General features: G+C 39.6%; 1 protein-coding gene across 3 annotated transcripts in view; it reads right to left on the bottom strand.

The window, feature by feature from the left end:
* Nucleotides 1–16,149, bottom strand: part of LOC110970352 (receptor-type tyrosine-protein phosphatase gamma-like) — a 532,505-nt gene that overhangs the window by 67,784 nt on the left and 448,572 nt on the right. For all 3 annotated transcript variants that reach the window (XR_007941817.1, XM_051947993.1, XM_051947994.1), the window contains exons 10-13: nucleotides 15,148–15,256; nucleotides 14,639–14,688; nucleotides 12,513–13,269; nucleotides 1,100–1,253 (exon numbers count right to left, since the gene is read on the bottom strand). Coding sequence is in view for 2 of the 3 variants with exons in the window: in XM_051947993.1 (XP_051803953.1) it covers nucleotides 1,100–1,253; nucleotides 12,513–13,269; nucleotides 14,639–14,688; nucleotides 15,148–15,256 (1,070 nt within the window). In the remaining variant the exon portion in view is untranslated. The remainder of the gene's footprint in view (nucleotides 1–1,099; nucleotides 1,254–12,512; nucleotides 13,270–14,638; nucleotides 14,689–15,147; nucleotides 15,257–16,149) is intronic.

The raw sequence follows: 16,149 nt of genomic DNA, 5'->3' as shown, positions 1-16,149 counted from the left end.
TTGTTACTTTTGTGAGTTTCAAGTGATTTCAGTGAGAATTGTGGGTTTTTCCTTCTTTAACTGAGGGGTACCAACAATTTTGTCCACGTGTGTAAGTATGACACAGCAGCAGCAAAGAGACATTTTAAGCCAGAGCTGATGCCTGAGACCAGCTCGGAGTGAGAGACCAATTTGCCCATTTTTTAGTTTTTAATTTGTTTTGAAATATATATTGTTGAACTTTGAGCAATTTTATTTTAATTTTTTTGTAATTTTTCTTTTATTTTTTGTAAAAAAAAAAAAACTATTTGTCTTGTTTTAATTTTAATTTTGGATTTGGGGAACTCTTGTAATCTATACTTTTCAATAAAGCTCAAGTTTTCAGCATGTCTCAACATGTCATATTTTTTCCCTCCCAATAAATTAATGTCGTTGATTGCATGATAGCCCATTGGTTAACAATAATAAACATTATTATTATTATTATTATTAACTTTATTATTATTATTGTGTACAGTATGGGGGGTGGGGGGTGAGGGGGGATTTCATGGCCCAGGGGTTGCCCAATAGCAACAGATGTATCAACCAATCATGACACAGAATTTTTCTGCAGCCATGTCTTGTTACATCCAATCAGTGTCCTGAGTCACGCTTGACAAGCACACCTCTACCATGCCCTGGATGTGAAGTATCACTCCCCCCTTGACCCCCACATCCACCCCCCTACCCCACAAACATGTTCCGTTTAATGCTGTTCACAGCCCCCGCTGACTGGTTGTTCACAGCCTGGGAACAGCCGAGAACTGTGGGGAACTAGGTAGATTTTCCGGAATTCACAGGGTCGATAATCTGGCTTTTCATGCAGTGGTGGTTCCACATTGCCAAGAGCCAAATGTTGCAAATGTAAAAATGATCATAACATGACTCAACAGCTGCTGCTGCTGCTAATGCAAAAATAATTATTAGTAAGCACCTAGTACTAAGTTACCATGATATATTGAGTAATGAAGATGTGAACAACAGTAGTGATTTCAGACACAGCCTCCAATTCCATTACATGTTTGTGTGATTGTGCGTGGTCAAAACACTATTGCTGTGTTCTGTGTGCTGTTACACCTACCTCCAGTAGATGAGCACAGCCAGCAGCAGGAAGAGGCAGAGGAAGGTCAGAGCTGAGACCACCACCAAAGGCACCAGCCACTCCACATGATCCAGTCCTGCCCCAGACGCAGGCCTTGCCTGACGGGTTAGGTTGGTCACTGTGTTAGGACGATCTGGAGGCAAAAGGAGGAGAATTAAGCAAGGGAAAGAAATAAAGTTCACAGCCAGATGCTGCAATGGGAGAGGCATAGGGAGGATATGACTGGGTACCACTGACAACAGAAGGATTAAAGAGGAAATTTAAGTAGCAATGCAGATAAATATGTGGAAAAGACTGGATTACAGTGAAAAAAGGAGCCAAAAAGAAGATGAAAGAGAGTGAATAGGAGTGATGGTGTGGTGTTCATAATTAGCATTTTCGTCTTGACTCATAGATAATCAAAAGTTCAAGCTTTCATATATTGGGTTCATATAACAAGGCAAAAATATGAATAGTTGTACTATTTATCTCTAATTGTGGAAACAATTTTATTGACAAGACAAGACGGAGAAGACAAAGTAAGTTTTGTAAGGAAAAAATGCACTCATTCTATGATCATTATCATTCACTTATTCTATGATCATTTTCAAATTCAATTCTACTGATAAACAGTAATAATATGCATCTGTCTCCACACATTAAAATGTGACTAAAACAAGTGTATCGCAAACAACATTTACTGCAGTGCTTTGCAGAAGGTTGACATGATCCTCTATTTATGGTTGTCAATGATAATTCCAACACCTTTTAGTATTTCTAAATGTTGTTTAATGTGATACAGCAATGTGTCCTTCTATAAGGAGAATATAAGTAAAGCTTGAGTCAATCAATCAATCAATCAATCAATCAATATTTGTATAGCACTTTTCATCCGATGAAATCACACCACAAAGTGCTTCACAATTTTAAAACATTGAAATAAAAAGAAAATCTTTCCCTCCCACCCTGGGTCTGTACATATATATCTACACACACTCTCTCACGGGTCATTCCAGGTGAAATGACCAGATATTCCTTGGGGGTGTTGCCGCACCATTTTCAAATTAGTCCTAAATTTGCATGTCATTAGATAGTCACAAAAGTACTTTCTATGCAAAGTTGTAGGCCTGTAGTTCAAATAGTTTCTGAATTGTGGGGGTCTGAAATTTTCAGAATTTGGGCTATAAAAAGCCTCGCCAGCATTTTTTGCATCTTTAAGTGGTTATTTCTCAGCCTCTAGACATACCAGAGAGCTGTGAGTTGGTAAACAAGGCCTCTGCATGTAGCTAGTGCCCCACAAACATCCTCAGGTGTTTCCCTACACTCTGCAGGCCATGGGGGCTTGCTAAAAATGCAAAAAATTAAGAGATACCTACTCACGAGTGGGGTTTGGGACCTTAAAAGTACTAGAAATACTGCATAGAAGTGTTCTAACACCCCTGGGTTCCATTCTACACAAACTTGTGTGATAACCTAGCAAAGTGGAGCTTTCTAGGTACCTCAGTTTGGAAAATATGAGCTCCCAAAGTTGGACGAGATTTTAAATTGGCTATTTTTGGTGGCAAAAATCTCAGTGTGGGACAGGTACCAGAGACCCCAATTTTTTCTACAAGACAGTTCCATCTGTCTTCTATCACTGTACAAAAAGCAGCAGGGTTATATTTGTAGTTACTGAGATATTCTTACTCAAAATGGCATGGGTAATGTCAAAATCGTTTTTTGCTTTTCAGTACTTTAAATTGGGATACAAGTATTAGTAGTCATTCCAATGGTAGTATTATGTATGTTTTGTCCTTTTTGAAATGTTAGTTGTTAAAGGTGACTACCTTCAAAAAGTGTAATGGTATAACTACCTAAGTTATAACTTAGGTATAGGTTCTTTTGCTTGAAACATGACATTGTACAATTAAATTTAACATGTTTAATCCCACTTTTTATAGCCCAAATTCTGAAAATTTCAGACCCCCACAACTCAGAAACTATTTGAGCTACAGGCCTACAATTTTGCATATAAAGTACTTTTGTGACTATCTAATGGCATACAAATTTAGGACTAATTTGAAAATGGTGCAGCAACCACCATCTGGTGAAACCACACGGAATGACCCTCACCACAACTGTAGTAGTAGAGGTTCAGGATCAGGACCACACCTCAGTGACTCCCCTTCCTGTTGTACACCTCTACATACCACACTGCTCTTTCTATTTGTTCGTCTCGCTTCTCATGCACAGAGCACTACTGTACACAATCCAAAGCAGTTCTTCCTCTTTCAGTCATCTTCACTTTACAGCATCACTACAAGTTGCTATTCCAAAGTCCAAAAGACTTTACATTCCCATGCTCTTGCCACAAGGTGTCGACCTAAAGAAAAATCAGTTCTTAACTTCAAGGACAAACTCTCTATCTTAAGCTAGCCAGCTGCACGGGGTACCTGCACTGAGGCATGTCAGTCTTGACTGGCCTGCACTCACAATTGGTTTGTACAACATCTGTCATCAATTTCCTGCTATGATTCCAAGCACCAAGATGCCAGCATCAATAACTGCTACCCCCACATCAAAAACCCTGGGACTGGGATGCCAGATTCTCATTTAGTTTCAGTGCAGACGCCAGCAGATTTGCCCTTTCTGCAGCAGCAGTCATTTTTGAGCTATTTGTGCTCACAAGCTCACAAAACCTGACAAAGTCACTAACACTTCGTCATGCCCACTACAACTCTCATCAACATCCCAGCACCGAAATATGGACTTAGAACTCATCCAATCCAAGATGAGTTAACTTCCACATCAAGTACCTTCAGACAGTTTCCACCTGCAAGTCATTTCACTTTCTAAAGTTTTCAGTTTGCATTAGAAGATCCAGAGACTTCAGGCCCACTGCCATTCAAAGAAGTAAAGTCATTAGACCCCGACATCAACAATCTCCTACTTTCATTCTGTCACTGGGGCTCCAGTTTGATTTATCTCTATCCTCCACTTCAATAACTGATTCTCATTCTGGCACACAGATGCCAGATTCACTTATCTCTATTCAATGATTAAATATTTTTTTTTATCCTTTTGGTACCAAGATGCCAGTTTGAATCATCTCTGTCATCCACTTCAACAACTCTGACTCCCTTTCTGGCACCGAAATGCCAATTTCACTAGCCTCTTTATACCTCATACCTCATCAACAAGCCACATCTTACACTTCTGATGCTTTTGATCATCAGCAAAGATACCTCCATTGGCCATGCCAACAAGTCGCCAAAGATGGTTCCAAATCAGGCATCTGAACCACCTCAACTGGCTCCTTTTGACGGAAAGGAATAACAACTCGACAGCAAGCTGCGGGTGGCAAGCTCTTCGCCCTGGCTCCAAGGCCAAACATTGAAGCTACTCTCCCGCAGTCATGGTTCTCGTGCAACGAGTCATGTGGCAGTCAGTCTCCAACCTGTTCTTCCTCTATGTCGAACACTTCCTGGCTACTGCAACGACATCCCTGACTCCCTTCACTCTTTTCATAATAGATTCTGTTCCTCCTTTCCATCATCCAAGTTACATTTTCCAGCTCCATCTCGAATTGTTCATCTTCATTTAGGACTCAACATTCCCACAATACCTCAGCAGCATAATTAATTAATCATGGTCATCTTAAACCATCATCTGTCCTCCTATCCTAAGTCATCAACACATTCCAACGTTCTACACCCCAACCTCTATCCGGCACTCTTGAATCAATGTTCTGTTGGCTTTCCTCTGTTCCTGCAATACAGTCCATTGCTGTACAAATCCAAACCAATCTATAATATCCATAATCCATAATCCATATCCATCATGTGCTTTAACCTAGATTCATGCCTAAGCTGTGAGAAATCTGGAGTACACCATATACAAACCAGAAATTCTCAGTATGCTTTGCCTTTCGACACTCAGTTCACTACAGAGACTGGTCAAGTCGTAATCTTACCCTGATTCCTCTTTCATTTGGAGCAAGTCCTGACGACATCCAAAATCCATGCAGGTTCTCTGGTTACTCCTTCTGAATTGATGCAGCTTCCAGGTGAGGGGCCACCTAATCAAAGCCATGTGCCTCAAGTGTATCTGCTTTTCATGAGCTCCAACCTTTGAGACCTATGGTATGCCCACTCTTCGTTTCTTTCTTACGGGAGGCTTCTAGGGGTGTACCAGCCTGGGAATTACTGCTGATCTCCAACTAAGCTTTCTCCCCACAATTCAGTAGCTCAACTCAGTCATCACCAACAAAACAACCCTTTGCATCTTATAAACAATCAAGCTTCAAATCAGTGGTGTGGTCCTTGCAAGTGAATGCTATTTAATTTTAAGCGTGTCTATATTGGGCCTGGGTACCACTTGAAATGGCAGTTGTTGAAGGTTTTAAAATAAATCAGTGAGCAAAGAAATGAAGGAAATTAAATGAAATGAGACCCACTGAGGCTGAATATGTATGAAGCTCCAGTTTTTTGTAAAATGCTATTGGCTGCTATACAAATAGTTATATTTCTGATTGATGCATTTTAGATTTATTATATTAATGCAGCTCAACAACATTTTTGTGGTCATTTACCTGTTACTAAATTTCATAGATGTAGCTGGCTTGCTATGTAGGAAGAAGGCATCCCTGTTCTTAATCTGGATGTAGGATCCACCAGCCATCGGCAATAGAAAAACAGGACAAGAGCAGATTTAAAGGGGAACTTCGGTTTTTTTCAACCTGGGGTCTGTTTTCCTATGTCATTTCATACATGTGAGTGATGGAGAAATGAATTTTCGACATAGCTCCAGTATTTAGCCAGGCAGGCAGCTTAGCATCTCAGCTAGCAGCTCAGCTAGCGAAAAGTATGGAGCAACTTGCCCCCACGTCAAAGTCCACCCTAACGTGCTTTTTTCCTCGTATTGCCAGCTCTGTCCTGGGCTGCCCACTGGACTCTGTGATGGATGTGGGCAAGAGGAGGATGTTGACCAAGCTCTCATCCATCATGGACAACAGCTCCCATCCACTGCACCGGACTGTAGTGGAGCTGAGCAGCTCCTTTAGCACGAGACTCAGACACCCTCAGTGCAAGAAGGAGCGCTACCGCAGGTCCTTCATCCCCACTGCCATCAGACTGTATAACACTACGGTGTAGTTGTTATGTGCAATATCTTATTTTATAACAATGTATATAAGAAAAGTTTTCTATCTTATAACAATGTATATGAGTGATTTTGTACTTGCACCTTTCGTGACTTTTTGCACCCCTCTGTTTGTTCCTAAGAGCTCTGTAACAGTAAATTTCTCCTTTGTGAGATCAATAAAGTCTATCTTATCTTATCTTATATTATCTTATTTGACATCACCAAATACACAACGGATTGAGGCTGTGAAAAAAAAATGACAAAATAGAAACTTTTCAAAAATGCCACTTCATAATAGTTCACTTGCTCGTATTGCTTAATAAAAAACAATGATAATTATTCACAAAGAAATTAATTAACACATTTTTCTGTTAAGAAAAGCATTTTAAAGTTTCACTCATACCCTTTGGAACATGTCTTGTTTAAACTACTTTGGTTCTCCTTGCTGTGAATACTTTATTAAAATTTGCATAACAACAAGATCACACTGAATTTGCTAAGCTAGTCTATACACATTGTGTACCACACTTATTCCTGCACAGGACAAACCAGAATAATCATCTCATGCTTTAAGACAGCAAACAGGCACCAAAACAGAAAGTAGTTCCTTTCACTACATCTAACTGAAAACTGAAGGTGCTGCCATCACATGAAGCCATCAAACAAACCAAAATAATACAGATCAGACAGCTGCTAGGCCAGGTCCCAGCTGCTATGAGATCTGCACACCCTGCTTTCTCTGTTTGAGAAAGTGCAGCCAGGTAATTGCATCAAAACAACACACAACTCAGGATCATTTTAACCATTTGTTAAATCTAGGTTGCGTATAGGTCTCTTCATCACCACCACCACCTACCCAGTTCAGCGGCTGCAGCCGTGACGTTGCTGGAGCTGATGCCGGCTCCCATGGCCTTCAATCTGCAGCTTTGCCTGGAGCCGAACGCTACGTCAGGCCGGCCTAGTGCACTGCACCACAGCTGGCGTGCATCACCACTCACTTGGCATCTCCTCTCTTACATCCACACACACAGACATGCACAGTGCACACAGAGAGACCCAGAGATGCTGCCTGCTTATTCCCTTCTCTTCTCCTGCTTTTCTCTTACGATTACGGCCGTCTGCCAAAAATAAAATAAATAAATAAATAAACCCCTGCCTGTAGCACACTAACGTGTAACACACACACACACACACACACACACACACACACACACACACACACACACACACACACACACACACACACACACACACACACACACACACACACACAGCCAGTTACCAATTTGCAGGCCAATACATACAGGCACTAAAACACTAACACACCAAACACACACCATATGCACACATGCAACTATAAATGGAGCAGAGGCTCCTTTTCTCCCCTGCAGCTAAGTCTAGCCTCCAAGCCCCATCTCCTCTCGCCATGTTTGAAAGTAGGCCAGCTCTCAGTTTAGAGCAAGAAGAGGGAGAGGCAGAGAGGATGAAGGGGATGGTGGATGAGTGTGAGAAAGGAAGTGGGGCGGTGCACAGAAGAAAGGAGAAGACGGACTAAAAGAGGAAATGAGGAGACTAAAGAAAACAAAATTAATGTAAGGGGAAGAGAAGAATAGTGACGTTTGGGCACAAGAGAAAGGCAGGCATGCAGGAGAACAACAAGCAGAGAGGAAGATGGATTGGTCAATTGTAGAAAGAAGAAAAATGTGGTGATAAGATGAGCTTAGTTATTCTGTTATAGTTTGGTAGCTGTAGTTTTGACATCTATTTTCCACAGACTGCTGATTAAAGGTTCCCAATATGTAGCCTTATACAGGTGTAACAGGCCAGGTCAATCCCTCTGACCTCGGCCAGTTTAAACCCAGGTACACTTTGGCCGGGGTATTACAGTTTTTTTAATTGCTAACAAGCATTGGTCCAAACTGCAGTCACATGTTCAAAACTCTTAACACAGCCTGCATTTCCATCATGTATCTCAGCTAAACAGTAAATCTCGTCCCCAAAACTGTTTCTCTCCAACAAAACACTTCATTCATGTCTCAAAATAAGCTCATTCAACCACAACACTAGAAAATAGTCTCACTTTGGAAACAAACCCTGTCACTGAGCACACTGAACCACAAAATACTAACGACAGAGAGCATTACATAAAATTAATTGAGATCTTTCAAGTTTGAATGATTTCTTTTTAGATAAATCAGTATTTTATTATAAAATAAGAACTTTACACTTTGAGTGTTCTAAATTATTGTAATATTTTGCAACAAGAATGAATGCAGCAGTTTACTTCAGCAACATTTACGTATTTTTCTGTGCCTTTGAATGAAACTTTGGGACCTTACAAAAAATAGAAAGTTTACTGTAAACAAACAAACAAAAAAAAGCAGAATCTCAGAATTCAGAGGGCAGAATAGAAATCAAGAGATAAAACTCAAAAACCAACAACATGTACATGTATACTGTAACATTCACAGTCGTCTGCATTTGGCCTCATGTTTCCATCCATTACACCTGATGTCTTCTCTGGAGATGCATTGTGGGTAGAACCTTTTTGAGTGTCTCCTTTTTATGGTTCTGATGAGGCCAAACACAGATCACCTGAATCGGTTTTCAGCTGACAACTACACTCAGCTGTGTTTGGAATTACATAATTTTTTTAATTTATTTTTATTGTCAATATTTTTCATATGATTTTCAATAGATTTCAATGTGGCTGCAGCAGAAATTCCTCACGTTTTTCCCCATTATTCTTTTTTTTTTCAGTATTATATTTATTTATTCCTTCACAGCAAAATATTGCAAGTTACAGAAAAGCAGTATTACAAAATTAGAACAAATATATGCAACCAGTGCAGTATCTTCTAAGTAATACAATAAGGAAGGAAACATTTTCTTACTTTTCATCCCAAAACCCGGAACCCCCAACCCCACAGCCAGTCATAATGGAACAATCATAGAGAAAAGAAAAAGAAAGGCACCCAAAATATTATCTCTAGTCGAAGTTAGGATTCTTTACAATTAGATAGAAACGGTTCCCAAATCTCTTCAAAAATATCAATTTGTCCATTTATTTTATATATTAGACGTTCGTATGAGGCAGTCTCTGATAATGCGCTGAGCCATTCTGAAAAAGTAGGATCATTTTGTCCTTTCCAATGTCTTAGAATCACCCTTTTGGCTGTGGTCAGGGCAGTCTTCAGCCAGAGAACCTTTTTTCCTCTTAAACCAGTGGAAGAGTCCAAGTTATTCAAAAGACAAAGCTGAGGGGTCAAGACAATTTTTGTTTTCAAACAATAGCATAACTTCTCCATTCCCATTATTCTGATTTGATTGCGTTTTTAACTGTTGTGAACAAAGTGTGTTAGCATTTGAAAAATGTGCTGTAAATGTCTAGTGTTTTGCAGGTGGTGAACTATGGTCACTGAATGCATTTTGTGTCAAAGCAACGGAAAGTGATTCACTGTTCGGTCCACATGGACTGCTGTTTTACAGACTGAGTTAAGAGTTTTGAACATTGGACTTCAGTTTCGACCAATGCATGTTAGCAATCGAAAAAACTGTAATCTGGCCTGCTACACAAGAATGAGCTCACCATTTCTACAATATTGCTGTGGTGCACCCAACATTAAAAAGAACAAAAAGTTAGGAGATTGACAGTAGTGGGGAAACTACAATGATCTAGTGCTGAAGTAAATTGTGTGCTAGTACTAACAATATACAATACACTTGTGCAAAATCACTTCAGTGTCTAATGATTCAAAATCGCATCACCTTTAAATAGCTGCATTATTTCTGAGTTGACAATAGAGTACTTTGTCTTCTGGACAATCGAAAATAAGTACTTTGGAAAGATGATATTGAAAATAAAGTCCTCATAGTTGAAAATGTGTGCAGCAAAATTAACCACTGACACACAAATTATCACACTTTTGTGATTACTAATCAGCTTTATTGCATGAGCATTGATACAAAATGAAATGTGAAAATCAGAATGTCCTCTGTGTTGGACCTACAGGCTGTTTGTATCTTCCATGTGGAGCAGACATGCAAAGTATTACCAGAGATTTGTTACTATGGGACTTCACAAAGACGGAAAAGGATACTGAAGGATCAATAACCAAAAAAAAAAAAATCAAAACACGTTCTCGGCAGTATCCAAGAAGTGTAGAAAGAGCTACAGCACCACTAATCAAAGTCCTCCAGAAATGACACACAGTGCACAACTTTTACAGTCTGGTTCTGAAAACAGACAAGCAGTTACTTCAGACTTGGCACATGGGCCACTAATGGAATTCAGATTTTCTTTGGTGTAGTGCCACATTTTTTGGGTACGATGCTCTAAAAGTAATAGATGGTGTAATTATGGCAAATGCTACTAATCAAAAGGAATAGAGTTGTGTGTATTATTGACAAAATAATGAATATTCTAGTAATGACTGATGTTTTGATAGTACTGTGTTTGTGTGTCTGTGGAAAACACAAACACAATACCAGCTCATATATGACATGCAGCTGGAAGATCATAAAGTATAACACATACTTTTTGTGTAAAGACAGATCATATGTCTTTTCGAAAATGATAAGGAGTAGTCAAAACACAATGGTGTAAACTTAACAATAGAATTTTTAAGAGGTGTATCAGAAACATTATAACACATAAAGGTGTAATATGAATGAAATCTGTCTCAAAATAATAGGGGTAAAATGCACAAGATGGTGGAGGCAAAGTCTGAACATGTTTGGACATGTTCTCTGTAAAACATAACCTAATGGTGACCTAATGGTGAAATATGGTAACCTGATGTCAAGATCTGACTTAGATCAGATCAGGCAGGATTTTGAAAAGTGTAATGGTGTCAAAACAATCTCTCCAATATGTCCTGCAGGCATGGAAAAAATGACCAACTCTCAGAGCATAAAAGATGATGCACAGCTCGGTTATCTCTGTTTTTTATTGGGGGTGTTAATCACTTCTAAGAACTACTCCTGGATTTATAAATCTTGCTGCCTCTGAATGCTGACTTCTGGTGATTCTTTGAAGATTTTTAAAGAAGTTTTTTAGATATTTGAACATAGTCAAGTCTAGACTTTGGCTCATGATTTGGGACCTGCCTGCCTGCACCGAGCTGCTGCTGTCCACCTGCCCCCCATGTCGTCCTACCCTGCTGCCAGCTTTAACATGCCTCCCCCAGCAGCACTCAGCCTCATCATGATGACTCCACTCCCCGGATCCCTGGTCCAGTGTTTCTCCAGCCTCCGCCAGCTAATGCTCGTCTCACTTTACTCTGATCTCCTGAGCCTGCCTGCCCCTTTAGTTTAGTTCCATTCGCCCTGTAAGCATCCTCGCTTTGTTAGTTTAGCTTAGTTAATTATTATCTGGTTTTCTTCTATTTCCCTTCTGTTGTTAATTTGGATTTTTTTTTCAATGTTTTGTAGTTTCTCCTTTTTGGAATTAGGTTAGGTTTACTCCTGTTCTGCCCCTCAGCTTAGTTTCCCCATTCTGTATTGGTTTATTTCATTGCCTTGCCATATAAAACCCATTTTGTAAACTCAACGTGTCTCTGCCTGCTCCCGTGTTCGCACCTGGATTCCAGCATCACTGTGACAAAAATGTTACGTTAGGACAAATACATATTGTTCAACTTAGATGTAATACAATTTTAAATGAGGTGTACTCACTTCTGTTGTCTACTGGACATTAAACTTATATTCAAAAAATATTAGTCTGCCACTGATCTATTCATGTAATTAGCATGCTGATGTTTTTCCTTACAAGTGGAACTAGTGCTGATCTTTGTGTCCGTTAAGTTTTAGTAAAGGAAACCACGAGGCTGAAATTGGGTGGTGTGAGGCTTTCAGTTGCAAAGTGCCATATAAATGACTAGACCCGGCTGTATTATTCTTTTTCCACATTCCTTGTAATCTGAATATAACTCCTTAATCACTGATCATACACTTCCTAGAGATAGTGGAGGAGAGAGTTAAAATTTGATCACAGAAGGCCAAAGGCCAGAAATAGGAATATTTGGAACTGTTGGTGTTTGAATGAAATATTTTGTTACTGTCTAACTCCAGTAATAATATGGGTTTATATTGTGCATAAAAAAGACCAGCGGCATCCATTTAGAAATGTGACCATTCTTGTTAAGAAGTTCTTCAGGAGGATCTAGGAATGAAATATTTTATTTTCAAGAATTTCGTCAAATACTATGCCTTAATGAATGTTTTGCTAATTCATCAGATTCTCAGCTTTCTTCTTGCAATATCAGAACTCAGTGACAGTATGTTGACTCACCAGTATGGAAGGAAAAAGGCCATTGCTTCTTGTCCTCCTCTGTGCTAGCTCTGAGAGTCACTGCAGGGTTTGTAGGCGCAAATAAAGCTGCAGTTCCACCAGCTGTCTCTGTAGTGGTGATGGTTTTGGAGTCCTGGGGATTGTGGGTGTACACTTCCAGTTGATATTTTCTGCATGGCGGCAGCTTAGTTAGATTTGGTTCAGTCTGTTCTTTCTCCTTTGCAGTGGAGTCTGGTGTTTCACTGGGTTGCTGGTTTACCTCTGTGCTGCTGTCCTCCTCTGCTTCATTCACGCCACATGACTTTTTCTTCTCTTTCCTCTTGTCTTTTTCTTCATCTTCCTCATCCTTATCCTCTCCTTCCCTTTCTCCATCCTCTCCTTGACCCTTGTTGTTCCCTCTGTCCTCACCCCCAGCTTCACTGTTATCTTTGACTGTGGCCACTGTGATAGCAGAGGCAGAGGAGGTGGAATCTTTGGTGACCTCAGTGGTCCGATGTAGACTGGTGGGATTATGAGTGGGGGCTCTGCTCGGCCAAATGGAGCTGGGGAAAGAAGAGATGACGCCACCGCTGAAACCCAGGCCAGCTAGCAAAGTGCTGGTCAACACAGATGCCACAGTTGCTTGACTACCGCTAGAAGATGGGCCGATGCCTGTCGCCATAGAGACAAAAGAGAAGGGGATTCCAGAAGAGGTCCAAGTTGATGAGCCAGAGGAAATGGGAGCCATGTCAGCTGAGGAGGCTGGGGACACTGTTGGCTGAGAAAGAAACAGTTTATTCAGTGAGGTTTGTCCTCATTAGTTGTTTTTCATTCTCATTGAGCTTTGGCATTATTGGTTACAGAGATTAACCCCCAAAGGCACATTCCGTCCTCAATGTGCCTTCGGTACATTGTAGATTACATTTATGTTTAATGTATTTTTTTTCTGACTTTTCTTTAAGTTTAGCTGACATCTCCTGAATCAGTGGCAAATACATCGAAGTTGAGCTGCTCAAAATTCAGATCAGCAAAGAGTGTAAAAATCGATGAGGTCTCACAAGTACACATTGCTTTCACAATTATAAGATTGTATGAATTCGGTAAGGAGCATGATTGTCAAACAGTGGGTGAAGCAGCTATCCTCACCTTGATGATATGTCAGAAATGGACAATTGTTAAGGAATCTTCGAATTTTAATTTTTCAAACCACTTTTTGAGTTTGAGATGAATTTGAAATGTGCATAAAATAAGAGATAAAATTACCAAAGTCCCAAGAATAGTCATACTAATTGATTCTTGGATCTTGCTGAGGTCTAAGTGTTGCAGTTCAAAATGGGGCCACTGGTGCAGGGAACAGTTCCAGAGTTTTTAAACATTACAGCTGTATTAAAAAAAACAAACAAACTTAGTTACCCCACCAAAGAAGGCGGCAGAATTTTGTGACAATCGGCTTTCATTTGTCTGTCTGTCTGTCTGTTAGCAATATTACTCAAAAATGGACTAATGGATTGAGATGAAATTTTCAGGGAAGGTCAGAAACGACACAAGGACCAACTGAGTAGATTTCAGCAGTGACGTGGCTTATAGTCTGGATCCACAAATTTTTTAAAGATTTCTTCTGGCGGAAATGATACAGCGACTGAGCAGCCTTGGCGGAGTACCTCGCTCTGTCAATGCTTTTCCAGTTTCATATGAAAAGTAAAAAATACTACAAACTAATTGGATATAAAACTGAAGTCTAGTATTTACACTTATCAATGATTATTTTATTTTACTACGACTACATTTAAGATTACTTATGTGGTAAATAAACGTGAAAGTATAAAATTAAGCAAAAGAAAAGACTGTCAGTATAGATTTAGATATAACTAAGCTGTCTGATTTGAATGTAAATGATTTGTACAAAGAAATTCGATGTTTTTCCTACAAATCAAAACAAAGCAAACAAACAAGAAAGAATCAAACAAAAGCACACACAGAGAATGATTAAAATACCATCATCCTATGACATGTGAATCAGTCTTTATCAACCTGACTTGGATTCCCACTGACAGGTTCCTGTCAGCACAGGGAAGACTGACGCCAGTACAGACACTGCTCTCTGCTGGATAAAAAATGAAAAGACAGTCGTCACATCTGCTCCTTACCATTCCAGTTTTTACAATCCTTGTCCCCTCAAAGATCCTGGTGGTGTTAGCTGAAACACAGGGATGAAACAAATACACATTAGCAACAATAAAACACTAGACAATCAAAACTTTCACTTTCATGATGTCTTCCAGACACCATGAGTGTAAAGTAAATACAGCAATGACAACATGACATAAAGTAAATGAAAAGTGTTAAATATTTAATAGGTCTGTCAATAAAAAGAATGTAGTAAGGTGAAATTAATGCATCTTATTTTTTTAAGATGTCTGCTTGTTTTATTTCCTTGTAAACTGCACCTGCAGATATAAGCTCTCATAAATGACCTGAATATGACATTTTTTGTCATATTATGTATGAAGGAATCCTCACTCTTTTATGATACTGTAATTGTGAGACAATATGTATGGTTGATGCTCTGAAAGACAATTAGGATGACACTAGGGGAATTTAGCAGCAACTAATGAGAACTTGAGATCTAAGAAGTGTATTTGTGTTTCATTGTTACCTCTGAAGAGCATGCTTTGGCTGAAGTCACTGCGCATGTCATTCATACAGACGGCCTGGACTCGAAACAGGTACAGAACATCAGGGGAGACGGGAGCAATGATGGCCTCCTAGACAACCCACCCCCCCCCCCAAAAAAAAAAAAAAATCAGTAAGACTCAGTAAGTCAGGTCTGCTTCAGCCCTCTAAGTTTATCATGAGTCAAATTCATTCAGTTACAGGGATGAATTCATATTAAGAAGGGTACATAAAGAACCAGCATTCCCATTCAAAATGAAGAATCATTGGCAGTATGGATGCACAACTGGGCATAAATAAAATGCTTTAATTGCAACCTGGGTATGTCTGTTTTTCCATTTATTTTCTTAGTTATTCTATATGTAGACTGAAAACTGGTATATTCACATCTGCAGAAACCACACAACACACACATACAATGTATACATCAACAAAAATCATATTCTGATTGAATTTCTCAGTCTGCACAGAGACATAGGTGAACTAATTGGTTGAGGAGAGGAGACAGGAGAAATCAATGCTGTAACTGATTTAACGAATGAATTTCAGTAACATGCTTGTTTCAGTTGCAAATAAAAATGTATGCATTGCACACCATATACACTTCTACAGCAAAACAAACAAAAAAGTCTAAGTAAACAACCCCATCAAGTGTGCAGAACAACCAAAAAACTGTCTTGGGGAAACACATTGAGACAAAAGCCAGACTGGAGTGGTCGAGCCTTGCGTGCAGGTAGGCTACTGTGAAGGTCGCTACACTATTTGATCTCTGTACTAACTGTCCTACTGCACTCGTAACCAATGTACGTGTTCATCTGTGCTGTTTGTTTTCTTATTTCCTAAAGGTAGTCCCAAAATCAAGGAAGAGACTCAGATCTTTAAAATGCAGGATGAATAGGCTGAGAAACAGCTTTTTCCCATGGTCTGTCAGACTTCTGAACTCCAGACAATAGTACAATAGTATGCTGTGTCACTCTTAACGGTT

Source organism: Acanthochromis polyacanthus, chromosome 5, assembly GCF_021347895.1.
Source record: "Acanthochromis polyacanthus isolate Apoly-LR-REF ecotype Palm Island chromosome 5, KAUST_Apoly_ChrSc, whole genome shotgun sequence".
In the NCBI taxonomy this organism is placed as follows: domain Eukaryota; kingdom Metazoa; phylum Chordata; class Actinopteri; family Pomacentridae; genus Acanthochromis; species Acanthochromis polyacanthus.
This window is presented reverse-complemented; position numbering and strand designations above follow the sequence as displayed.